The following is a 24,157-nucleotide window of genomic DNA, read 5'->3' as shown; positions in this document are numbered from 1 at the left end:
TAGGTGGGCTTTCTTTGTGGCTCAGCTGGTAAAGAATCCGCCCGCAATGCGGGAGCTGCTGCTGCCGCTAAGTCCTGTCCGACTCTGCGACCCCATAGACGGCAGCCCACCAGGTTCCCCTGTCCCTGGGATTCTCCAGGCAAGAACACTGAAGTGGGTTGCCATTTCCTTCTCCAATGCATGAAAGTGAAACTGAAGTCGCTCGGTCGTGTCTGACTCTTTAGCGACCCTATGGACTGCAGCCCACCAGGCTCCTCCGTCCATGGGATTTTCCAGGCAAGAGTACTGGAGTGGGGCGCCATTGCCTTCTCCGGCAATGCAGGAGACCTAGGTTCAATCCCTGGTTTGGGAAGATCCCCCGGAGAAGGGAAAGGCTACCCACTCAAGTATTCCGGCCTGGAGAATTCCATGGACTGTATAGTCCATGGGGTCGCAAAGAGTCAGACACGACTGACCGACTTTCACTTCACTTCACTTTGGAGCCCAGGTAGTGGTAGTTCTGCAGAAAACCGGGAGGAAGAAGCTCACCGGCCTCGGAACCCACGTACCGCCGGCTTAGCAAAGGGGCGTTCAGGCAGCTCCTAGCAACGCGCCCAGCGGCTACGACGCGGTGCGCCGACTAACGGCCGCGGAGGGGCACCCTAGGAAGTGTGGTTCATTCCAGCGCCCCAGACTCCCTTGGCTCTAGCAGGTGAGCGGGCTTAGGACTACAACCCCCAGGATGCTTCGCGCCTCTCCTTTCTTCCGGAGGCCGGGCGACCGAGAGATTGGCGTCTGTAGCGCTCCGAAGCTGGAGGCCTCTACTGAACCGGGCTGGAGTGGAGCCTGGACCGTCAGCTATGTCTGGGACACGTCCCAGGGGCTGCGCCTCCGAGGGGAATGGCACGTAACCGGGGGGCGGGGGGCAGGGAGCGTGGGGAGGATTTCAGGGGCTGGAAGGATCATACGCTGCGCTCGGGATCGAGATGGGCTGGGCGCGAGGACCGAGGGGATGACACCGGGAGGGCCCTAGCTAAGGGATCTTAAAACGCCTGGCACGGAGTTGGCTGTGCACAACGATGCGATGGTCCTTGTGGTCCTGAGGCCTTTGCAGCCTCCCTTAGAAATTCCCACGGTCTGCGAGGCTGGGACAGGATCACTGGGAAATGGGAGACGCTCCTAGATGTGAGGAGACAAAAACACGTTGGGTCGTGAACACTGCCATTACAGAGAAGGAGAAACTCAAGCATTCAGAGTGGCCCCTGTGCAGTAACCCCACATTAACTTTGCATTCTAATAACAGGACAGGCCGGCACCAGACAACTAGAGCTGCCCACCTCTTATTACTTTCTTCCAAGCTGTGCCAAAGGTCAGTTTGCATAACTTTTTGAGGAGCGGGCGGGAAAGAATGATAATTCTGGGGAAAACAGTTCACCACTAATGGAGTGAGTTGGATTTACAGTTAAAAGGGGAAATTTTCCACCGATAGTGAAAATACTATCAAGGAGTAACCAGCTTTCACATCCGTTCTGTGTGCTGATTGCTGCTGGGAAAGTAGACCTGAGTGTTGCCTGGAAAGGTGTATTGACCACAGAGCCAGACCCCCACCTCTTTTCTAAGATGAAAGTGAAGTCGCTCAGTCGTATCCGACTCTTTGGGACCCCGTGGACTGTAGCCTATCAGGCTCCTCCATTCGTGGGATTTTCCAGGCAAGAGTGCTGGAGTGGATTGCCATTTCCTTCTCCAGGGGATCTTCCCGACCCAGGAATCGAACCCGGGTCTCTCACATTGCAGGCAGACGCTTCACCATCTGAGTCACCAGGGAAGCCCATCTTTCTAAGATGGAGACCTGCTATTTTCTGTATCCTCTTTCAGAATAAGGAATGAGGACCACTGCACTTTTTTCAAATAATCTCCAAGCCTCATAAAGTTACCCAAAACACTTTGCCTCTCATCTGAATCACCCACCATAAGAAATTTTTAACTGATGGAAATAAGTTTTGACCTTTTGAATGAGTAAAGTGAGAGAAGGCTTTATCAGTCTTTGACTCAAGCACTGTTAAAGCCAAATTGTTTGTGAGCAGACACTTTAATTTTCTTCATTAGGGAGGATGAGCCTGACAGGCAGAATTCCAGTGAGCTGGACAGCACTGTGAAGGAGCTAGAAGCAGCCCCCAGAGCCTTGAGATGGTAAGCAGAATGCAGAGCAGTTTAGTTCAGTCGCTAAGTTGTGTCCGACTCCTTGCGACCCCATGGACTGCAGCACACCAGGCTTCCCTGTCCATCACCAATTCCCAGAGCTTACTCAAACTCAATGTCCATTGAGTCAATGATGCCATCCAACCATTTCATCTTCCCCTTCCTTTCCTGCCTTCAATTTTTCCCAGCATCAGGGTCTTTTCAAATGAGTCAGCTCTTCACATCAGGTGGCCAAAGTATTGGAGTTTCAGCTTCAGCATTAGTCCTTCCAATGAGTATTCAGGACTGATTTCCTTTAGGATTGACTGGTTGGATCTCCTTGCAGTCCAAGGGGCTCTCAAGAGTCTTCTCCAACAGCACAGAATCAGAGCAGGTGTGTGGAAATGGGAGTCTACCCTCCCCCCTGCCTCTACCTCCAAGAGCTTGACTGCATGAAGTACTTTGGGGACTGGGTGGCCCCAAAGAAGAGTGATGATTATGGATATCAAACTTACTAATGGGACTTCTCTGGCAGGTCCAGTGGTTAAGACTCTGTGCTTCCCAATGCAGGGGGCATGAGTTCGATCCCTGGTCCAGCAAGCTGTGTAGCATGGCATAAAAGAAAAAAAGCAATTTCTTATTAAACAGTAAGCAAGCATCTCTTTTGAGCCTCTGAATATCCATCTGGAAAGCATTTTTACGTGTCTGTCACTGATACTGAACAGTCAGGGACATGGATTAGAGGAAAACATTACATCCTGGGAGGGGTTGTATGTGGCATCTGGAAATCTGGGGGAAAGGAGAGACTTCCACCCACCAGATAGCACCCAATGTGGCATCCACTGCTGGTTGGGGGTGGCCCTTTTCATGCTCTGAATGAGTCTATTCTGAGAAGCTCTAAGAAAACCATAAAGGCCGTCTGTCCCCACATGTCACTGGTGCTCCTTGTCCCCATCTTTGCAAAAGGCAAAACAATTCATTCTGCATTCTGGGTTTTAGTACACATTCACTGTCTGATCTTGTTCATGAGATTTGTTTTTCCCTTTTTAGGCACCAAAAGCCAAGAAAAGAGTGAACGGTAAGTGGGGATGAAACATCACCCATAAGCCAAAAATAATTCCCCCGCCTTGGGTCCACATGACTTAGAAATGTCTGCCTGAATGTTCTCAGTGAATGTCTTTTTTTTTTTTAATATTTATTTGTGCCAAGTCTTAGTTTTGGCACTTGGAATCTTTAGTTGTAGGATCTAGCTAGTACCCTGGAAAATTCTATGGACAGAGGAGCCTGGAGGGCAACAAAGTCCATGGGGTCGCAAAAAATCAGATACAACGGAGCATGCAGTCACTAGTTCCCTGACCAGGGACTGAATCCAGGCCCCCTCCCTTGGGAGCATGGAGTCTTAGCCACTGGGCCACTAGGGAAGTCCCTTGGTGTGAGTCTTGCTGTTTTCCCTGTAATCCCAAAGGTAGCTTGTGCTTTCCTACGGAACTCCCTATGCTGCCTTGCTGGCCCTCAGAGTAATTCAGAAATAAACAACAGATGGGACTCAGGGAAAAATCCTTTTTGTTGGGCTCTGTATCCAGAAGTATCCAGGTGGGGTGTCCTGGATGAGGTCTCAAGCTATGAGGCCCTAAAGGACCCTTCTCTCCTCCTGAAGTCACGGTGGCCCTTTTCCTGTTCCAGACTCCATCGATGATGTCCTTGGTGACCTCCTGGGAGAGGAGGGTAAGTGCCCCTTCCCCAGAACTGCCTGATTCAGGCTTGCTCTCTCTCTTTTATTAACTGAGATATAATTCACATAAAGTTCAGTCTTTTATAAAGTGTACGGTTCAGCGACATGTAGTATATTGACAGAAGTGTGCAGTCACCACCACAGCCGAGTTTAGAACATTCTCGTCACCCTGTAAAGAAACTCCACACCATTAGCAGTCACTGCTCACTCTCCCCTCCTGCACCCCTAGGCAGCCACTTACTTAACTTTCTTTCTCTATGAATTTGCCTTATCTTACATTAAATGGAGTCATGCAGTATGAGGCTTTTGCATCCGGCTTCCTTTCACCTTCCCCGTGTTCGAGGTTCGTCCGCACTGTAACAGTCCTCTCTCCATTCCCTTCCATGGCTGGACAATATTCCATTGTTCTATGCGCCCCATTTGTTTGGCCATTCATCAGTTGATGGATGTTTGGGTGGTTTCCACATTTCAGCTAGGCTGTTATGAATAATGCTGTTATGAACAACCATATACAAGTTTTTGTGTGGGCTTATGTGTTCGGTTCTTTCGGGTGTAAACGCAGGCGTTGAATTACGGGATTATATGATAACTCTGTGTTTAAGTTTTTGAAGAACCCCCAAACTATTTCCCACAGGAACTGTACCAGTGTACCTTCCCATCAGCAGTGTAAGAGAGTTCCAATTTCCCCACATTCTTGCCAGTAATTGTTATTTTCTTTTTCATTATATCCATCCTGGAGAAGGAAATGGCAAGCCACTCCAGTATTCTTGCCTGGGAAATCCCATGGACAGAGGAGCCTGGCAGGCTCCAGTCCATGAGGTCACAGAAGAGTCGGACACAACTTAGCGACTAAACAAACGACAACAAATAGCCGTCTCAGTGGGTGTAAAGTTAAATCTCATTGTGATTTCAATGGGCATTTCCCTAATGACTAATGATGACTAATGACCTTGAACATCTCTTCATGTGTTTCCTGGCCATTTATATCTTTGAAGAAAGGTCTATTCAGATCTTTACCCAGTTTTCAAACTGAGTTATTTGCCTTTTTATTGCTGAGTTTGTAAGAGTTCTTTCTGTATTCTGGACACAAGTCCCTTGCCCTGTGTGTCCGTGTCTGCTGCCCTGAGAAACAGGGCTTTGGGGTCAGCAAAGCTCACCAGCCACAGGCGTGGCTGAGATTCCCCCCGCCTTGGCCCGGGAGCATGCACAAAGCAAGCCCGTGGGTGATGGAAGTGCGTTGTGTCCGCTTTCCTGGTCGGGGGTGGGAACAGCCTCTTGATTTGGCACCAGCTGGGTTGACTTCCTGCTTGGAAATATATGATGCCCTCCTCCATCCAGGTTTTTTAAGAGACCTGCCTCAAGGGTCAGTTTCCTTCCTCCAAAAAGGCCCCTCTCTCAGTAGGAAGATGTGGGAGACAGCTTGGTGGGCAAGGCGCAATCCTTTCCATCTTGACTCCAGTTCTCTGTGGCCGAATCACATCTTTTATTTTCTTTTTTTCAGTGACACCACCTGAGAAGCCCGTTAAACTTACGTCACGTGCCAGAGACACCCCAGGTGGAGCCCAGGTGCCCCCTCCCTCCGGGCCTAGACCAAAGTGAGCACATGGGGCCGCCCGGGCATCCAAGCCCCATTTCAGGCCGAATGCTCCTGCCCTTCCCTCCCTCTCCACTCACGGTGGGTCCTGCTTGTAGGGCCACGACCTTCCTGTCCTCCCTTCAACTCCAGGGCAACGGAGGACCCTGGAGGGGTGCGAAGGGAACTGAACTGGAGGTCAGAGGTTCCGGCTCCAGTCCTGCTTACTGTGTGACCTTGGGCAATTCCTGAAGCTCTCTGAGCCTCCGTTTTCTTACCCTCGGAATAAGAGGATTGGCCTAGATGCTTGACTCTCAAATTGGTGACTCGGATTGTTCTTCTGAACTTTCCCACAGTTGTGAGAAAGAAGGAGGCACTTTATGAGCACTCCACTCTCCACCTTCATTTTAGCCCAGATAGTTCTGTTTTTCTCTCCTACCTGTTGCTTTTAAAGGGACTGTACATTTTTAACAAACTTAAAAATCATCGCATTCGGTGACTTGTGAGATTCCATTCAGCAATTCTGTCCTTCTGGAGTCTGTCTAGGCTCACTTGGCCCCTCTAAGCTCCTTCTCCTTCCCTGAATCATCTAGTGCCCTGAGGACCGTGGGGGTGGGGGTGCTGGTATAGAGTCTGTTCCTTTGCAGGTCCCTCCTGGAAGACGATGCCTTCATCACCCAGGCAGGCCTGGTGGGAGCTGATGCCGAGGTGAGCCTGGCCTGTTCCCTCCTCGTCACCGGCTCTGCTCACCCCCAGAGACAGTGAGACGGCTGTTGTGTCCGAGGGACTGCCCACAGAAGGCTTAGAAGTCCCCACAAAGCCAGTTTGTTCTTAAAACAGTACCCAAGGGCTGCCAAGTGGACTCAGAGCAAATCCTTTTCATTCCTCCCGGTGAGATGAGCTGAAAGGAGAGCTCCGAGCAGCTGCTGGAGGCTCGACAGTTGCCCCTTCTTATGGCACTTCCCATAATAAACTCCACGCTGTCCGATCACGTGGAGGGAAAGTAGCTTAATCTGTTTTGTGATGGCTGTAGACTTCCTTTTGGGAGGACCCAAAAGCAGCAGCGCTTTGTGAGTGTCCACAGCTGGTCAGGTTTGACTTCATATGAGCACTGTGAGGGCAGAACCCTCCAAATTATGCTCCTCCCCCGCCCCCAGCTGTGCTCCTGCCCTAACAGGAGCCGGGTGATAAGGGTTATGCTCCTCCCCGCCCCCAGCTGTGCTCCTGCCCTAACAGGAGCCGGGTGATAAGGGTCCTGAGATTTGCTGGGCCTTGACCTGCATGTCTCTCCTGACCCTCCCATCATGTAGGTTTCAGACATCTCTGATGCAGACCCGCAGTCTCTGCTGCAGGCCATGAAGGTAAGGAAACAGCTTTGAGGAGATGGGCTGGGACACCATTTTACACCAAGCCTTCATTCTCCCTCTTGTTCCTTCATTTATTTATTTATGTATTCATTGGCTGCGCTTCACAGCATGTGGGATCTTAGTTCCCTGACCAGGGATCAAACCCACACCTTTCCCTGCAGTGGAAGGCAGATTCTAAACCCCTGGACCACCAGGGACGTCCCAACCTTGGGTAACCTTAAACCCCAGGACCCTGCTGTTTTGTTTCTACTGCAAACAGCTTCAGCATTTGCTAAGCTTTTGTGAGAAGCTGCTGAAAGCAAGTTTGAGGCTCCCTCCCATTCTCACCTCGAAGCGGCAGCTGCTCATGAGGGCTGGTGGGAGCACCAGCCGGAAACCTTTCGGGCTTATCTGAGACCGACTGTGTCTTTGGGTTTCGGCCTTTGGGTTTCGGCCCTGCCTCTGTCTTTGTCCTGTAACCTTGTTGGGATGGGTCCCCCACCCACGTCCCCATCTGTTCCACATGGAAGTTGGAGGCAGCATCCTTACCAGGCTTCTCAGAGCCTGGGGGTGTTTAGCACCTGCCAGCTGAGCACCTGTGGGGATTCCTTCCTCCTTCCTGCTTTTCCAGGACCTGGATGAAATGGATGCTGACCTCTTAGGGCTGAAGCCAAGTCTAGCCTCAAACAAAAGGCCTGCAAAGGGCTCTGGGAAAGAAGAGCCGCCTAGTCCCCTTAAAATTGCCGGTGTGTTAACCGCCAATGAGAAAGGTGAGTAGGACATAGCTCCTCGAATGAGAAGACACTGGGGATGTGGGAGATGCTTAGACAGAAGGCCTCGTGCCCTATGGGTTCTCTCTGCCTGGGAGGGGGAAGACCAGGATCTCAATGTGCACCTGTGTGTTGGAGCGTTTATGGTTGGGGAGGGAGATGGGTTGAGCTTCCCACCGCCCCCGCCCCCACTTCCTCAGACTCCTGGAGAATCCATTTGAGTTAAATTGCAGAATTTTATGGCAACTTTTGCATCAGCCCAACCCATGTTCCTGTTTGGAGCAACTTGTGAATAGAGGGCCGAAGGTCACTTCCAGACCGCATTTCCAGGCCAAAAGCCTGATTGAGATCCAGGGCGGTATAGACCTGTCCCACAGCTGTGTCCACGGCCACAAGCCCTCAGCCACCAGATGGAAATACACGGCAGCCTGGGGTCCCCATCACGGTGTGGCAGCATGTAGGCCAGAAGAGACCCAGGCCTGTGACCTTGGCTCCTCTTTGCTGCCTGTAGGAGATGCCATTCCCACCAAGAAGCTACCTCCATCTCCCTCCAGCTTTGGGCATCAGTACAGGAAGTTCTCCTTGGAAGGTACCACAGGCCTTCTAGGACGCTTCAGTTTCCATGGCTCCAGTTTCAATGCTCGTTTGCCCGAGGGCTGACAGACTGTCTGTCAGATGCGGAGCAGACAGCTGGTGCCGTTGATTTTGTTCCTCACGAATTGAGGGAGGGACTAATTGTGCCCCTCTGGCTGGGATATCTGGGCACTTATTTGCCCGGACTTGGAAGCCAGGGGTCAAACTGAAGATGATAAAGCGTGAGGGAAAGTCCCTTGTCCTTCATGCACTCCCTGACATTTTACTTGCCTTCTCAAGCCTCAGGGACGTTCCTAGAATGCTGGTGCAGACAGCAGAGCCTGGGGCAGTCACGCTGGAATGCGGGCCCTGGGGCCGCTCTCCCTGCTTCCTCTCCCCTGGCCCAGTCTGCCCTGTATCGGAGCCCCGCTACCCCAGGCCCCCAGATGCCGAGCGCCTTGCATAGGTGTCAGAGCAGCTACAGCTCTCAGGTCAATAACTCCCCCAGGGCAGTACAGCGCTGGTTTTCCTGAACGCGACATACAATCTGCCCTTTGCTTCCCCTTCTGCCCATGAGACTCAGAAGACCCCCTGGCAGGACTTCTCTCTGATGATGAGGAAGGAATCCCCAAGAAGCTGCCCTCCACGGAGACGAAAACCTCTTCCAAAAAGAACCCAGCCCCAGTCAGAGATCACGGTAGGGTGGGCTTGTTAGGTTCCTGGGGCTGCTGCAGTTGACTCACTGAACTTGCCAGTGCAGATCCAGAGACCCCACCAGGCAGGGACCAGAGGTCTTAGATCCTGGACCAAGAGGTCATCAGCCTCTGGGAAGAGGGAAGGGAGGGGGATGGGAGCGCCCAGGAGTCGGGCTGGGGGAGTCGGGTGCCAGGGTGGGACCAGACGCTGCTGTGCCTGCTGTTCCACTCAAAGGTAGAGAAACGCCCCCTCAGCCCATTCAAACCGCACAGTTGAGGACCAGAAGGCTGAGGCCACTGTGCCCTGTGTTCTGGTTCTCAGGGCCCTCTATCCCTCTAACTCCTGGGGACGCTCCAGTCCGAAAGAAGGAAGAGCTGCTCTTCGACGATGGGGACGACATCATGGCCACCCTGGGGTTTGGAGACAGCCCCAAGGCAGAGAAGAGGCAGGCGGGCGACCAGTAAGGGTCCCTGGGCGTGGAGAGTGCCACCAGGGAAAAGCGAGAGGGAGGGTACAGTGTGGCCCCCCTAGGAGCCCCTGGTGCTCACAGGTACCTGCCCCTTGTCCCTTCCTGCAGGGAAGGGCCCCTCCCTGCCCGCTCCAAGCTGGATGAGCTGCTGGGTCGGGGCCCTGCTGCCAAGCTCCTAGCCCGGCCAGGCACCGGCGAGCACAGGGAGTTCAAGTTGGACAAGAAGTACCAGCGGCCACAGGGTGAGGAGGCTTGTGGGGTGGGGGCAGAGGGACAGAACAGGTTTTTACCAGGAGCCATAATAAAAAATAAGCTTTACCTCATGACACACACACATTGTATTATTCATATTTATGAACTGGGTCAAAAGTGTCAGAAAATAACCGTCACTGTGTTTAAGTCTCTGTTGTTTTTTTTTTGTTTATATGCTCTTTGACTCGGAGAAGGCAATGGCAACCCACTCCAGTACTCTTGCCTGGAAAATCCCAAGGACGGAGGAGCCTGGTAGGCGGCAGTCCATGGGGTCGCTAAGAGTCGGACACAACTAAGCGACTTTACTTTCACTTTTCACTTTCATGCATTGGAGAAGGAAATGGCAACCCATTCCAGTGTTCTTGCCTGGAGAATCCCAGGGACAGGGGAGCCTGGTGGGCTGCCATCTATGGGGTCACACAGAGTTGGACACGACTGAAGTGACTTAGCAGCAGCAGCAGCAGCAGGAAATGGCATCCCACTCCAGTATTCTTGCCTGGAAAATCCCACTCGCAGAAGAGCCTGGCAGGCTACAGTCCATGGGGTCTCAAAGAGTTGGACACGACTGAGCAACTAAGCACTTTGACGATTAAATATATCGGTTGTAACTTACTAGTTTCTCAACCTGCTAATAGGCAGCAGCTCACGGTCTGAAAGACGCTGCTCTGGCCAGTGTTGCTCTCTTCAGAGCATCGGCCCACAGCCTGTCGGCTCGAAGCCCTTGTTGGGACACACGATCTCACCCGGCCTCACCCGCAGGGGTCGGGGCCGGGCTTCTCAGGTGCTCTTTTCACAGCTCACGGTGATGTTCTGTGTGCTGAGGCTAGAGGTGTAGACCGACGCCCAGCCCCTCACTCGGCTTCCTCCGACAACGCATTCCCATCACTCGTCTTACCCGTCAAGCTGCTAGCTCAGCCCTTTTCAAACCCAGCATTCTGCAGCACTCACAGGTCGACTCCGCCTGCTCTAGATCATGGGTTCCTTCATTCACAGACAAAGAAGACACCTGGGGTGATGAGGACTTCACCTTTGGGGCCTACCAGCCCACCGTGGGCTCCTCCGAGGGCCGCCAGTCCCGCCGGCAGTCTGTCAGGTAAGCCTGAGGCAGAGTTGCCTGCTGAGAAAGTGGGGGGCCCCCTCACCCCATCCCACCACCAGGCTTGTTTGGGAGGCACTAGACTCCGTGGACGCCAAAGGAGGGGAGTGGCCAGTGCCCAGCAGTCCAGGCCAAGGGGTCGGGACGGCCCCCCCAGCAGGAGTGGACCCTGGATTCTGCTCCCAGCCTCCTTGGAAGAGTAAGGAAGAGGTGGACTTGACTCAGCTGGAAGCCCTGGGGAACCGGAAACTGCTGTGACGTCAGCTGGTCTGCTTCTCCGTGAGGAACACCCAGACCCGGGGGAGCAAGAGGGAACCTCGGGCAGCAGCTTCTCAGACTCAACTCCCCGGAAGCCCGGCCCTGGGCTCTGCCTTGACCGTCCTGACAGTGGTCTCATCCCAGTTGGCAACAAAATGTTAAGCTAGTGCATAGATTTTTCTGAATTTGGAGATTTTTTTTTTTCTCCCAATATATATTTTAAACTTTATATTTTGAAATAATTTCAAACTGATAGAAGAGTTGTGAGAACAACTCCCTCCTATCCTTTCTCCAGGCTCCATGGTGTTAACGTTATGTCACGTCGGCTTCCTCAGCCTCTCTTTCCATCTCAGCAACCTTGCACACATGTGTGTCAACTCTTCCCTTAAACCTTGGAACCTGCTGCCGCCTGCCAGTTAACTCATAGAGTGAAGTGAAAGTCGCTCAGTTGTATCTGACTCTTTGTGACCGCATGGACTATATAGTCCATGGAATTCTCCATGCCAAAATACTGGAGTGGGTAGCCTTTTCCTTCTCCGGGGGATCTTCCCAAACCAGGGATCAAGCCCAGGTCTCCCACATTGCAGGCGGATTCTTTACCAGCTGAGCCACAAGAGACAATGGCCAAATGCATAAGTGAGTGACAGAATGACTGTTGACGGAAAGCCTAGAAGTGCTTGACCTGGCTGACTTTTCTCTGGGTGTGTGTGCCCGTGGTTGGTTCTGTTTGCTGCAGATGGATTTGTCCCTGGTTTTCGTGACTGAATCAAGGTGTTTTGCAGACCTCACTTGGCTCGCCGTGGCTCTGGCTGAGCAGGGCCCCAGGCATCCTGACTTCTTACTGTGGGCCCCCTAGTCCCCCCAGGCAGTGAAGGGAAAGGCCCGTCAGGAGTTCTTGGGAAAGGCTGCTTGGCCTGCCTTAGACTCCCCTCTTCTCTGTCTTGAAGTAGGTTCTTAGATGGCGGCACAGACCCCAAGGGAGAAGCTGGCTCCAGGCAGAGCACCCCCGCAGCCTCCAGCCCTACCCCGCCCAGGAGGGGAGGCGCCGACTGGCTGGGTCTCAAGGACGATGGCTCGGACCTGTTCCCCAACTCCCCAGGCCGGGAGGCTCGAAGGGGTCCCCCTCCTGTGAGCCAGCATTCCGTCCCCGTCAGCCACCCTGCCCCGGCTGGGCTGCCCTCCTCCTTGGGGGCAAAAGCACCTGCCGAGGGTACCGGCCCTCCTGCCAGAGGCAGCCAGGCTGCGGAACCAGGAGCATCTGAGGAGGAGGCAGACGAGGACTGGCTGAGCCACGCCCTGTCCCGGAAGAAGGCCCAAGGTCTGGCCAGAGCGGAGCGCACCGCGGCCTCTGAGGGCCAGCACTTGGCGGGGGCAGCCGGCCAGCCACGTTCCTGCAGGTAGGGCTCAGGCCGCCGTCTCTCCGGAGGGAGGACTCAGCGCCTCCGTCAGCAGCGCCCCCATTGTGCTGACTGTGGGCAGAGTGCAGTCTCTCAGCCGTGCTTCTCCCCATCTCTGGGCATGGGGAGAGCGTCTGGCTCCCCACCTTTGGGAGCTGGGGGGCTGCTGATGCTCACACCCTGCTGCCGTGGGGCCAGGCGCTGGCCTGGTTGGGCAGGAGACCCAGGGTGCCCTCATGTGGCTCACACAGCCTTCCTGGTGCCTCCGAGCAGGGCTCTGTCCACAGCGCCCTTGGGCTGGCGGGAAACCCTGTGTCCAGTGGCTCTGCTGACCAAACTAAAGCAGGTGACACGTGTGGGGGATCACTTGTGCTCTTGAGGAGTGTTCGAGAAGACAGTGGCTGCCAGGGGGCTCCTGGGGGAGGCTCTGGAATGTGAGGGAGGACAGGGAGCAGCCCCAGAGTGGGCTGGGACCATCCAGAGGAAGCTCTGCAGCCAGAGCAAAGGGGAGGCGAGGTGGGCAGTTGTGTGACAGGATGGGCATGTCACCCCACCCTGGGGTTGAGTAAGCAAGGAGGGCAGTCTGGACCTGGACCTGAAACCCAAGGGAAGGGAAAGCTTCCTCACTGGCCCCGAGAGCCAAGAACGGACAGGGAAGAGCGGACAGAGACGAGAGGAACCACGGGGCACTGGAGCCGGTGGGCGAGTGGGCAGGGCCTCAGTGGATGCTGCGGGCATGGCATGGACCAGAGCATGGCCATGGTGCCCGTGCAGGGCCACAGCTGCTCCTTAGACGTTACCAGGTGGTTGCCCCTGGGATGGCTGCAGAAGGCCAGGGGCTCAGACCGTGAGGAGGATTCCCAAGACGGGATGGTGGCAACAGGAGGAAGGTGGAGGGGGTCGGGAAGAGGGGCGGCCTTGCAGCTTCCCTCCTGGGCTTTGTCCCAGCCCGCCCTCGTCCAGCCTAACCCACACCTTCTCCTGCCTTCATACTGACAATTGCTTTCTCAGTCAGCCTGCTGCCAGCACCCAAGGGCTCGAGCCAGCAGCTGCTGGGGAGGTCCCAGGAATAGCAGCACAAGGGCCATGGTCCCCACCTGCCACCTCTGGGTACGTCCAGTCCGAGGCGGGGCTGCAGGCGGGTGAGGCGCAGGGGGCCAGCCCGAGCCCCCGTCCCTAGAACAGTGGGCGGTTGTGCTGGGCTCCATGTGGTCAGTGTGGTGTATGGGATCCAAGACCATGCACGAGACCCACTGAGTCAGGGGACCTGAAGCCAGATCCCTGTCCCCTTTTCCAGCTGAGACCCCACTCTTAGTAAGCTACCAGCCTTCAGGCCTTTCCAGTCTATGACTTGACCCTGGCCTTCGCCTTTCCTGCCAGACCAGCCCTCCCCTCCTCCCTGTATCCTTCACAGCAGGCTGCTCACCTTGCCACCCCCGCCCCATGTCCACAGGTCCCCCGTGACTTGGAACAAGGCCGCCTTGGCCCTCCATGCAGGTGACCCAAAAAGGGGAAGAGCCCCTGGAGACCACTCTGGCACAGGTGTGTGTTCTGCTTTGTTTGGGAGGTTAACTCTGGGTGGAGAGGCACTGAGAGCTTCCTTCGGAGGTCCCTGCAGGCAGACGTGAAGCCAGGCTCTCCCGAGCACACGCCTAGACCTCTGGCCTCCCTGCGCCTCCTCATTTCTGTGCTCTTGATTTTTCAGAGCCTGCAGTTGTTTTCCCGAATTCCCAGGAACCCTCAGGGCCTTCTGTGCCTGTTCAGGTAGGGAGGGTGAACAAACAGGCGGGCCCATGGGGCAGTTCTCCTGTGCTCAGAGGCAGCACCTGCCAAACTGCCAGGAGGAGCTCGTTGTCCTCTCAGCCGGCTCCCCTGTCTCCCCACCAGCACTCGCCTGCCTCTCCCGGACAGGGTTGGGTGCTCACTTGCCGGTACCAGTGGAGAACTGAGGTGGCCCCCAGGCAGAGGCAGCTGAGAATGCTTCACTCAGAGTGCAGGGCTCAGCTGTCCTGCTGCTCCATCCAGAAAACCTCCTCCACTGCCGTCCTCCCACCGCCCACACTGCCCAGGTGCAATAGCACCTGTGACCCCCAGGCCTGAGCAGGCCTGGCCCCACAGGAGCACCTGTGGAGTGCTTCCCGGGAACCCGGAAGCGCCTCTGCGATGGTGGGTGGGTAGTGGGCAGCCTGCAGGACCCAGAGCATCACTCTGCATTGGAACTTCAGGCCTGACAGCAGGGCCAGGGTCACCACCTTCTGTTGTAGCTGGAACTCTGCGGGGACCCGCTGTTTATGTGGAACCCCTGCTGGGAGGATGTTGTTCTGAGGGCATGGGGGAGACTCATTTTCCCCAACCTGACCTGAGAGGGGAGGACGGGGACCATATGACCCTCCAGGTCTCATCCTTGGCCTCTGGGTGTCATGACCCTGTCCCTGTCTCCAGCCACAGGTCAGGCGCAGAGCCTGGCAGGTCAGAGGTGAGCTCTGCTGGGGTCCTGTCCCCTACCTGATGGGGCACGTCTCTCCCCCTCTCCTCCAGTCCCTGGCCCGGAGCCTGCTGCCCGGCTCCGAGTACCAGCAGCAGCTCCTGGCGGCACAGGCTGAGCTTCAGAGTGGCACCGCTGAGCTCCAGGCCACCCTCCTGCAGAGTCAGGCCCGGCTGGCAGAGCTCGAGGCCCAGGTGAGGGGCAGAGGGGCAGTGGCTTCCAGGGCAGGGCTAGTGGGACGGCTTCCCCAGGCAGCCTGAGGGACTCTCCACTCCATCCCCTCCCTCCATGCCATGGCCCAGGTGCGGAAGCTGGAACTGGAGCGGACCCAGCACAAGCTGCTGCTGGAGAGTTTGCAGCAGCGGCACCAGGCAGACCTGGAGCTCATCGAGTGTGCTCACAGGTACCCGGCTCCTCCAGCCCGGGCTGCCCCTGGCTCAGGGCCAGCCCCAGCTCGGGTGCCCTAGGGCCCTCTGGCCTCCCCTTCTGAGCCTCACGGTTGGGTGTTCTGTTGGCAGGAGCCGAGTCAAGGTGCTAGAAACATTGTACCAGCAACGGGAAGAGCGGCTGCGGAGAGAGAACGAGGAGCTGTCTGCCCAGTATCTGTCACACTGCCAGGAGGCCGAGCAGGCCCGCGCTGAACTCACGGCCCAGCACCAGCGGCGCTTGGCGGCCGCCACACAGGAGAAAGACCAGGAGATGGAGCGGCTCCGGGAGCTGCAGCGGTGAGGAGGTGCCGGGGGCCGGCTTCAGGGCTCCCAGAGGAAGCCAATTGCCCTGAGACCCCAAGCCGTGGGCTCAGCAGCCTCTGTACCAAGGCTTGACCGCTTGCTTTCAGATGAGGACTAAGAACTGAGGCCCACCTCCCTGACCCATCTCACGTACCCTCCCACCCCTGGTGGGGATGCCCCCCACTCCTTCAGAGTAGCGAGGGCATCCCGGCAGGGCCCAAGGTCACTGGCTATTCAAGCAGGGCCTGGCAGCAGCAAGCAACCCAAGCACTAATTAAGCACAGGTGAACCAACCCATCAGCCGGACCACTCGAAGCTAGTGACTGCATCAGCCCTGGAAAAGGTTGTGCCTGGCCTGTGGATCTGATTGCCTTTCCAAAGGAGAGCAGAACTAAAGAAAAGGCACATGAGGGGGTCGGCCAAGGTGGGCTGAGTCGGCCTTTCCCCATGGCTCAGATTGGCTAGACACGAAAGGCTTGTCGGGCCCCCGTCAGGTGTCCTTGGCTGAATAACAAGGAATCTTCCCCCAGAGAGAGGATGTGGCATCGAGGCAGCAAGACAGATAAGAAGACGTAGGAGCCAGGGAAACGGAGGCAGTGCCTGGTGCCGGGGAGGAGAGGCCACAGAGCATGGACCGTCCAGAGCAGCCCCCTCCCGGACGGAGCCACCCAGGGTGTTCACTGCGCTGCCCTCCCCCCGACCCCATCCCCTAGGGCCTCCATCCTGGAGATGCGCAAGGACCACGAGGAGCAGTTGCAGCGGCTGAAGCTGCTGAAGGACCGGGAGATCGACGCCGTGACCAGCGCCACCTCCCACACACGGTAGGCTCGCCATCAGGCTCTGCTCCCCCAGCAGGACGGGGCTGGAGGACCAGGCCTTCATGACCCAAGCCCCGCCCCCTGCACCCCAGGTCCCTGAACGGCATCATCGAGCAGATGGAGACGTTCTCCAGCAGCCTGCACGAGCTGTCCTCCCGCCTGGAGGCCTCACACCTCAGCACCTCCCAGGAGTGGGAGCTGGGGATCCGGCAGCAGGACAAGCAGCTCCAAGGTACTGGGGCCCCGGGCTCCTCCGTCCTGTCCCTGCCGACGGGAAGGCAGGTGGGTGGGCAGTGAGCACCCTGTGGGCCACCTCCAGCGCTGCAGGAGAGGCTGAGCCAGCAGCAGCGGGACATGGAGGAAGAGCGGAGTCGGCTCCAGGAGGTCATCGGGAAAATGGAGGCACGCCTGGGCGAGCAGAGCCGGCTGCTGGAGCAGGTAGGGCCCATCCTCCTGCCCCTGCTTCGGGGCCTGTCTACCCGGCACTGGGCAGCTGTACTCTGCCCTGGCCTCCTCCGTGCTTTTCTTTGTCTCTTCTGCCCCTTCCTGCCTTTGCAGGGACTCCCACCTCCCCAGCCTCCAGAAGTGCCCCCAGCCCACCCCGTCCAGCCCCTACCTGCTCATCACTGATGCCATCACTGATGTGCCTTTGGGAGAAATGCTCTTGTCTCCTGAGCTGTCTTTAAACTTCCTTCATCTCTTGCATCTATAAGAGCAGGCTTTGTGCTTTTAAAAAATCATGCCCTTTTGTGCTTGTTTCAGCAGCACATGTGCTAAAATTGGAATGACATAGACAAGATTAGCATGGCCCAGTGCAAGGACAGGCAAATTGGATATAATCTAATAAGTGGTGAAAACAATTGGCTGCACTTGTGGGAAAAAACAACTCCCATTGACCCCTACCAAACCAAAAAGCAATTCCTGAGAGAATTGATACAGTAAATATTTGATGAATTCAGAAATAGTAATAACCTTTTCTTTTTTTGTACAAAGTTCTAAGATGATACGTTTCATTGAAAAAATTAAAATAACTGGCAACAGTAAAGAAAAATTATCCAGTAGCCCGAGGTAGCCACTGATGACATCACAGATACCCTATAGACCTGTCAGTATGTGGACACAGATGTTTTTATATCCTGAACCATGTTTATTCAGCCCTGTCAGCGCTTGACTCAGTGCCTGCCTCAAACCAGTCCCCAGGCTCCTTCCCATTTTTACTGCTCAGGAAAGGCGGTGTTTGTGGCATAGCGTGGGAAAAGCCAGATGAGGGTGGTTTGCCCAGCTCCCCGAGGAGCATTCAGGCCTGTCTTGGGAGCTGGTGGAGCCTCCAGGGGCTGGAGCGCTCAGCCCTGACCCTGCCGGGCCTGCAGGAACGCTGGCGGGTGCATGCTGAGCAGTCCAAGGCCGAGGCGGCACAGCGCGCTCTGGAGGAGCAGAGGAAGGTCATGGTCCAGCAGATAGCCATGGAGCGGGAGGAGCTGGAGAGGGCCAAGGTGAGTCCAGATGCACCACGTTTGGCTGCGTCCCTGCCATCAGGCCCAGGGATGCTCACCGGGGCCCTCGCCCCCTCGCCCCAGAGTGCCTTGCTGGAGGAGCAGAAGTCTGTCATGCACAAGTGCGGGGAGGAGCGGCGGCGCCTGTCGGCCGAGTGGGCCGAGTTCTTCGCCCAACAGAAGCTGAGTAAGGAGCGGGCCGAGCGCGAGGCGGAGCGGGCGCTGCAGGTGGACACCCAGCGGGAGGGCACACTCATCAGCCTGGCCAAGGTAGGACCCAGAGCCTCCCAGACGGTGGGAACCCCGCACAGCCCTGCCTCTCTCCCCACCCTGGCCCTCACAGTCTGATCCTCCTCAGGATGGTCAGCTTCAGAAAGCACGCAGCGGTAATGAGTCACCACTGCAGAATTGAAACAACCACAATCATCATAGTAACAACTTGCTTTTACTGCTTCTTTATACTCATTTGCTCTTTTAATCCTCATCACGTTCCCATGACTTAGATATTCTAGAAATGAAGAAATGGATTCAGAGAAATTGAGCCTGGGGTTTGGCCCCAGGTCTCCCGCCACCTCCTCCCAGAGTCAGGGTGGAGTTCAGCCCCAGCAATGAGGCAGGGTGACCTGTGGGTCCCCAGAGCCCAGTTCAACTCCAGGAAGGAGAATGCAGCCAGGCTTTGCCATCTCCAGGAGCAGGCAGAGCTGAAGATCAGGGCCAGTGAGCTCCGGGCCAAAGAGGACCAGCTGGCAGCCGAGAGGGAGGCCCTCGAGCGGGAGCGGCAGGAGCTGCGTCTAGAGAAGGAGAGGGTCAGTGCCGCTGCCCAACGCATCAGGCTGCGTGCGGAGGAGGTGGAGAACATGAGCCAGGTGCCACGGTGCAGCCGGGGGGTGGGGGGCGGCATGCTGACCTCTGCCAGCCCAGCTGACCCAGCCGGGCTCCCCACAGGTGGCCTCGAAGAAGTACGAGGATGGGGAGCGGGCCCTGCGTGACGCCCGGCAGCTGCAGTCGGAGCAGCAGGCCCGGCTGCAGCTGGTGCAGGAGCAGCAAGAGCGGCTGCGGCAGCAGGAGCACCACATGCACCAGGCAAGGCGCCTCCCAGAGGCTCTGCCCCCAGCACCCCTCCCCAGGACCCCTCCCCCACCTTCTGCCCTCACTGCGGTGTCCTCCTCTCTGGGCCCGGGACAGGAGCATCTGAGTCTGGCCCAGCAGCGGCTGCAGCTGGATCGTGTCCGACAGGACCTGCCCTCCAGCCCAGTGGGGCTGCTCTCCAGGGCCCAGGATCCCGCAGCCTCCAGCCTGAGTGGTAAGTAACTCCGGGAGGAGGGGACATCGGCTCAGCCCGCCCACTGGGCAAAGCATGCCAGCCACATCCTGCCCAGCCTCCTGTGTGCTCAATATAGGAGGCAGCTGAGTTTGTTTTTTTAAAACCTAAGTTAGTTATTTTTATTTCATTTTTTTTTTTTTTTAATTTTGGCTCTGGTGGGTCTTTGTGACAGCACACAGGCTTAGTTGACCCGTGGTATGTGGGATCGTCCTGGACCAGGGATGGAGCCCATGTCCCCCGAATTGGAAGGCAGATTCTTGACCACTGGACCACCAGGGAAGTCCGCAGCTTAAAGTCATCTTGTTATTTCTTTTTTTATGCTAGTAATGCATGTTATAGAAAAATAGGTCAAAAATAGAAGAAGCGAAACTAGTTTTTAAAATATTTCCCTCAGGACTTCCCTGGCAGCCCAGTGTCCAAGACTCCAAGCTCCCAGTGCAGGGGGCCGGGGTTGAAACCATGGTCAGGGAGCTAGATCCCATGTTCTACAAATAAGACTCAGCACAGCCAAATAAGTTTTAAAATGGACCATGCTTATATTAAAAAAAAATACCTTCAACCCACTCTCTAGAACCACTTTATAAACATTTTGGTGCATAATATTCTAGACTGTTGTGTATATGTTTTTAAAAACAAAATTGAGTTCTTGAGGCGCTAGCCCATACCCCTTTTGCCTGGTAAAGAAATAAAGTTACTCTTTCTCCTCCATTAAAAAAAAAGAGAGAGATTGCATCATAGATTGTTTTGTACCTTTATTTTTTCCATTCAGAAATATTCAGATGGAACATATTTCATGTCAGTAATTACACATTTAACTCTTAATCCACATAATTTTCATTATGAGTTGTCCTATATTTTTACTAATTTCCTACTGATTTTTGTTGTTGTTGTTAAGGTAACTAGTACTTCAGTGGCAATCTTTGTATAATACATACATCTCTCCCCGATTATTTCCCTCAAATAAACTTTCAGAATTGGACTTAGCAGCTGAGATCCCATGAGCATTTTCCGAGGCTTTTGAAAGCTGGATGTGCCCGGAAGGTCGGTCAGGTCGCACCCACCCGCAGTGGTGAGAAGGCCCCAGGATCCAGCTGTGGCTGTCCTGGTCTCCCGCCACGCTGCCCTCTGATCCCGCCCTCCTCTGCCTTTCAGCCACGGTGGCACCTGCCCCCGCCGTTCCTCGGTGCAGCCAACCGCCGGTCAGCCTGGGTCCCTCACACCTCTACGCCAAGCTGGTGCTGCTGAAACACACAGCTGAGCAGGTAAGCGTCCTGGAGCAGAGGCCACCCAGGCCCACCCGCTGCCCTTGGACTCAGGGCTCCTCGTGTTCACAGTGGGGACAAGAAGCTCAGGCAGAGGAGGGAGAGCACAGCCTGGCCCCGGGGAGGGCCGAGCCCACCCCACTCCCGGCGGAGAGCAGCACGGCAGGTAAAGGCCAGGCCTCGCAGACGCTCGCGGTGTCACTGAGGGAGCCTTTCCTACCCGCCAGGCTCTGCGCTGAGCCTTGTGAGCCTCCCCTCGCACAGCCCTCCCTGGCAGGTACTGTAATTTTCTCCAGTCTGCAGACAGGCCGAGCGGGCCCATGTCATGTGCTGACACATGGCCTCCCCCGGAGGGAGAGCTGGTGCGTTCCCTGCCCTACCCCCTCGGATCCAGAGCCAGGCAGAGCCAGGACGTCAGCCGGGAGAGGACTGATCGATCCGCTGACCCCCAGGGTCCCCTCACGCCCAGTCCAGCAATCCACATCCCTGTCCACAGAAGCGGGTGCAGGAGGGAGCCGGAGGGCGATTGCTCACCCAGCTCTGCCTTTCAGGACCGCGACTTTCTGGAGAATGAACAGTTCTTCCTGGAGACCCTGAAGAAAGCCTCCTACAACATGGCGTCCCACTCAGCCTGAAGGCTCAGCTGCCTCCTCACCAGAGGCTTCAGACCCTGCAACAGACCCTTTGGCCGCCAGCTCATAGCAGGGGCGCCTGGGAGAGCCCCTCAATGCCCAGGGCCTAATTACAGCTCTTCCTGTGGACAGGGTGCCGGCGGGTTCTTTGCGAGCCCTCCAGCCCATGGCTGAGGCAGGTGGGTGCGCCCAGGCCTCTCAGACACCCCAGGAGGCAGCAGCCTCTGGGGAGATGCCGTCCTGAGGGCAGGCAGCCCCACAACACTGTCAGCGGCAGCTGTGGATCTGCTATCCACAGACTTCTACCTCAGGACCCAGGGTCTGACTGGGCTCTGTGGGCCCCTCAGCCCATGGATGGTTTTAGAATCTTTTCATCTGGGCCTCTCCTGAGGCCGGGGGCTTCTCTACCCCCTTGCCACAAGGAATGGCCGACAGAGAGCATGGGGTCTCCCCGCTTTGGGGATGTAGAGTCAGGCCACACATGTTACAGGGCCTCCTGGCCTCCTGGCTGACGAGGTGGGGATGCTGCAGGGACAAGGAGGGCGCCGTGCCTGGTGCTTTTACCTCGAGTTCTGACGTGCTCTTGGGGCTCAGCCAGCCCGTCCTGCTCTCAGGCTGGCACACAAAACCTGCGTCTCGTTCCCAGCTGCCAGAGCAGCCAGCTCACTGGCACAGACCCTGGGCTCATCGGCTTCTTCTGATACACTCCCCAGAGGGTGACGGGGTGCGGGGAAGGATGGAAGGCTTTTCTCCGTGCTGTTCACTGGCCGCAGAAGCCCAGCGGTGGGAATGAAGATGACAGAGCAAGCCCCTGTCTGGGAGTATACAGAGCGCTGGGGAACGGAAGGGGCCGCACCCTGGCTGCTGCCCGAGGTGGGGGGCTTTGCCCTTCTCCATGTACAGACAGTGGGCCAAGGCCTTCTAGAGGGGCACCAGGAGAGGGCTGAGGGGGTTGGTAGTTGTCTGCTGCAGACCCAAGGACTCAACTAATAAAATCGCAGTTATCAGAACTTCCCTGACAGTCTAGTGGTTAAGACCTGGCACTTCCACCGCAAGATGCGCAGGTTTGATCCCTGGTTGGGGAAAAAGAAAAATCAGCAGTTACCTCAAGAGCGGCTTCTCTCACCTCCCATCAGAGAGAACTGTCCGAGGAGCAGGAAGGTGGAGGAGGGCAGTGCCGAGGGGATCGTGAGGGCCCAGGGGCGTCTCTGCTCTTTGAGATCAGCCTCCAGCAGGATCTTGTGTTATTTACAACCTTCTTCCTGGACCCACTGAACTGCTATATCCTTCATGACTGGGTTCGTAGAATTTGCCACGGCTCATCAGAGTTGGAACCTATTTTTCAGAAATGTTTGTTCTGTAGGGCTGTTATTTGCTCTAAAACTGACTGGCTGGGACCCTCCAGCCGCCCCTGCTCTCCTGGCTGGACCGCAGGCCAGAGGAGGTTGTGATTACCACCCTTACTTCACAGATGAAGGGACTGAGACTCAGGTTAAATAACCTGCTCAAGGCGGCAGCAAACAGCCAGACCTGGGTTTGAGCTGTCCTTGGGCAGTTTCCAAAGCCCAGGGCGCTCAGCCATATCACAGCTGCCTCCTAGAAAAGTGTGCTGTATCCAGAGCTTTTGTGAAGTAGAAGATCCCCTACTGCTGCTGGGGGTGGTGCCCACACCCAGGAGGGGAGCATCCATGTGCTATTCAAAGCCTTGTTGAAGCTTGGGAATTCAGTCCTCTCAACACTCTTAATGAGTTCCCACCTGTGTGGTGAGCTGGGGGCGTGGCCTAAGGTTGGGCGTGGCCTAGGAGAAGCTGGCATTTAAGCAAGCACTTGACAGATAGATACATGGGTGATCACAGGAGGGGATCACATATGATGACATGTTGGAGGCTGTGCAGAAGCCCACAGTGAATGAGCTTAGAATTAGGGGGCAGTTGATGAGGCTCTGAATACCTTGTTAAAGTTTGAGCTTTTACCTCCAGGGCAATGGGTATGCAATGAAGGATTTAAAACAGCATGGAACCATACTTGTGGGTTTTTTAAATTAATTTTTTGACTGTGCTGCTGAGTCTTCATTGCTGCGCGCAGGTTCTTCTCTGCTGTGGTTCATGGGCTTCTCCCTGCGGTGGCTCCTCTTGTTGCGGAGCCTGGGCTCTAGGGCGCAGGCTTAGTGGTTGTGGTACACAGGCTGAGTTGCCCCATGGCATGTGGCATCCTCCCAGCTCAGAGATCGAACCCGTGTCCCCTGCACTGGCAGGTGGATTCCCAACCACTGGACCACCAGGGAAATCAACCATATTCGCATTCATGTTTTAGAAAACCTGCTGTGGGTGGAGCCCAGACTGACTAGAGCGGGCAAGAGTGGGGACAGGAAGGCACTGCGCTGGACATGGCACGGGGACCCAGGGTCTGACATGGAGGGTCAGGAAGGAGACTATGCCAAGGAAGACCCCAGCTTCCTGGCCTGGGCAACTGGGTGCCCATGAAACAGCCACGTAGAGATGTTCCAGGGGCACTGAGTCATTCTGACTCACCCAGTGCCTGGAACTGCTCTGAATCACCGTCCCCAGCATTAAGGTGTGGCGGGTGGCTTGCTCATCCCCTTTTCATTAACGTTCTCCTAGGCCACAGGTGCGGAGAAGGCAATGGCACCTCACTCCAGTACTCTTGCCTGGAAAATCCCATGGATGGAGGAGCCTGGTGGGCTGCAGTCCATGGGGTCGCTAGGAGTCAGACATGACTGAGCGACTTCACTTTCACTTTTCACTTTCATGCATTGGAGAAGGAAATGGCAACCCACTCCAGTGTTCTTGTCTGGAGAATCCCAGGGACGGGGGAGCCTGGTGGGCTGCCATCTATGGGGTCGCACAGGGTCGGACACGACCGAAGCGACTTGGCAGCAGTAGGCCACAGGCGGGAGAAGGCTGCTCACAGGAGTGTTATGTATGTATGTGCTGATCTTTCTTTTTCCCTTCATAATGATAAACAGCTCCTCAAGGTCATAACCTAGATGTTCCCTGTAGAGAGAGAAATATTGGTAGAGAGTAACAGTGATAAAAGACACCGGTGGGGCTAATACTTCCGGTTTCAAGAGTT

The 24,157-nt window shown here is 55.8% G+C and overlaps 1 protein-coding gene and 1 non-coding gene across 5 annotated transcripts; both read left to right on the top strand.

The window, feature by feature from the left end:
• The first annotated feature begins 731 nt into the window (after window positions 1-731).
• FBF1 (Fas binding factor 1) lies at window positions 732-23,609 on the top strand. Of its 4 annotated transcripts, none has more exons than XM_070389098.1 (31): window positions 732-882; window positions 1,283-1,348; window positions 2,086-2,169; window positions 3,208-3,235; window positions 3,841-3,882; window positions 5,391-5,484; window positions 6,110-6,170; window positions 6,773-6,823; window positions 7,440-7,578; window positions 8,090-8,167; window positions 8,729-8,848; window positions 9,169-9,307; window positions 9,425-9,558; window positions 10,562-10,661; window positions 11,873-12,319; window positions 13,331-13,429; window positions 13,773-13,861; window positions 14,025-14,083; window positions 14,858-14,998; window positions 15,107-15,207; window positions 15,323-15,529; window positions 16,249-16,356; window positions 16,446-16,585; window positions 16,673-16,791; window positions 17,724-17,846; window positions 17,931-18,116; window positions 18,536-18,712; window positions 18,792-18,929; window positions 19,032-19,149; window positions 20,323-20,432; window positions 20,984-23,607. In XM_070389098.1, the coding sequence occupies exons 3-31, from the start codon at window positions 2,167-2,169 to the stop codon at window positions 21,065-21,067; spliced, it is 3,435 nt and encodes a 1,144-aa protein (XP_070245199.1). In that variant the 5' UTR covers window positions 732-882; window positions 1,283-1,348; window positions 2,086-2,166; the 3' UTR covers window positions 21,068-23,607. The 4 variants fall into 4 exon arrangements, with proteins under 4 accessions (XP_070245199.1, XP_070245198.1, XP_070245200.1 ...); XM_070389097.1 differs by having other exon boundaries at window positions 11,870-12,319; XM_070389099.1 differs by lacking the exon at window positions 8,090-8,167 and having other exon boundaries at window positions 11,870-12,319; window positions 20,984-23,603.
• On the top strand, window positions 17,103-17,205 carry LOC138983981 (U6 spliceosomal RNA). The gene has a single exon (XR_011461343.1). It is a non-coding gene; the product is annotated as a U6 spliceosomal RNA (small nuclear RNA).
• Window positions 23,610-24,157: the final 548 nt, after the last annotated feature.

The sequence above is a fragment of the Bos mutus genome, chromosome 19, assembly GCF_027580195.1.
Source record: "Bos mutus isolate GX-2022 chromosome 19, NWIPB_WYAK_1.1, whole genome shotgun sequence".
Lineage (NCBI taxonomy): Eukaryota > Metazoa > Chordata > Mammalia > Artiodactyla > Bovidae > Bos > Bos mutus.
The sequence above is the reverse complement of the archived record's forward strand: the minus strand, read 5'-3'. Positions and strand labels throughout refer to the sequence as shown.